Raw genomic sequence first — 959 nt, 5'->3', positions numbered from 1 at the left:
TGGGCTCTGGCACGGCCCGGCGCGGCTGCGGGCTGGCCCGGCTCGGCACAGCCCGGCACGGTCTGACACAGATGTGGGCTGAGCTCCAGCACGGGCCGGCACGGGCGTGGGCTGGCTCAGCTCCGGCACAGTCTGGCACTGGTGTACATCCTGGCACGGGTGCAGGCTCGGCTCCACCATGGCCCAGCGTGGGTGTGGGCTTGGCTCCGGCACGGTCTGGCACCGCCCGGCACGGGTGTGGGCTCGACTGGGCTCTGGCACAGCCTGGCACAGGTGTGGGCTCAGCTCTGGCATGGTCCAGCACGGGTGTGGGATCGGCTTGGCTCCAGAACGGTCCGGCATGGTTCGGCACGGTGTGGGCTTGGCTCCAGCACGGTCTGCTTTGGGTCCGTGCAGGAGTGGCCCAGGTCCGGCATGGATCCGGCACGGCTCTGAGCTCAGCCCCAGCATGGCCCCGGCACAGCTCTGGGCTGGGTTGCACTGGGCTCGGCTCCAGACCAGCCCACACCAGGCACAGCACCGGTATTGCACCACGTCAGGGGGGCACTGAGCCGCAGACCACCGGGCTGGCACCACGGGGCTGCTCCGTGCTCTGAACTGGCATCACACACAGGCCTTGTGCTGACACCGGCTGGGGGCCAGCACCCAGCAGCAGCACCGGCCCTGGGGGCACCCGAGCCGGGATGCACCCACCTCACGCCGGCACTAGGGCAGCCCAGGCTCCCCCCTTGTAAAGGCCCAATGAGGGGACCGAAACCAGTTCCCGCCAGGACCGGCCGTGGCATCGGCACCTGCAAGCCGGGCGAGCGCAGCCTGGGGGATCCTGCGGGGTCCCGGGAGGTTCATGGGTCCCATCAGCCCCGCCTGCCTGGGTGGCACAGCCAGGGGGGCACCCCCGCACGCTGCTGGTGCACACAGCCCCCGTGGACACGTGTGCATGCACAGCCCCCATGTGCACA

At 70.7% G+C, this 959-nt stretch overlaps 1 protein-coding gene across 1 annotated transcript in view; it reads right to left on the bottom strand.

Annotated features, from left to right (window-relative positions):
- The window catches only part of SLC20A1 (solute carrier family 20 member 1), a 9944-nt gene extending 9602 nt beyond the window's left edge, over positions 1–342 (bottom strand). The window contains exon 1 of the mRNA XM_009272275.1: positions 148–342. Coding sequence (XP_009270550.1) covers positions 148–342 — 195 coding nt within the window. The remainder of the gene's footprint in view (positions 1–147) is intronic.
- Between the last annotated feature and the right edge of the window lie 617 nt (positions 343–959).

This window comes from Aptenodytes forsteri, unplaced genomic scaffold, assembly GCF_000699145.1.
Source record: "Aptenodytes forsteri isolate BGI_AS27 unplaced genomic scaffold, ASM69914v1 Scaffold574, whole genome shotgun sequence".
Classification (NCBI taxonomy): domain Eukaryota; kingdom Metazoa; phylum Chordata; class Aves; order Sphenisciformes; family Spheniscidae; genus Aptenodytes; species Aptenodytes forsteri.
Note: the sequence above shows the minus strand (reverse complement) of the source record. Positions and strands in the feature narration are given on the sequence as shown.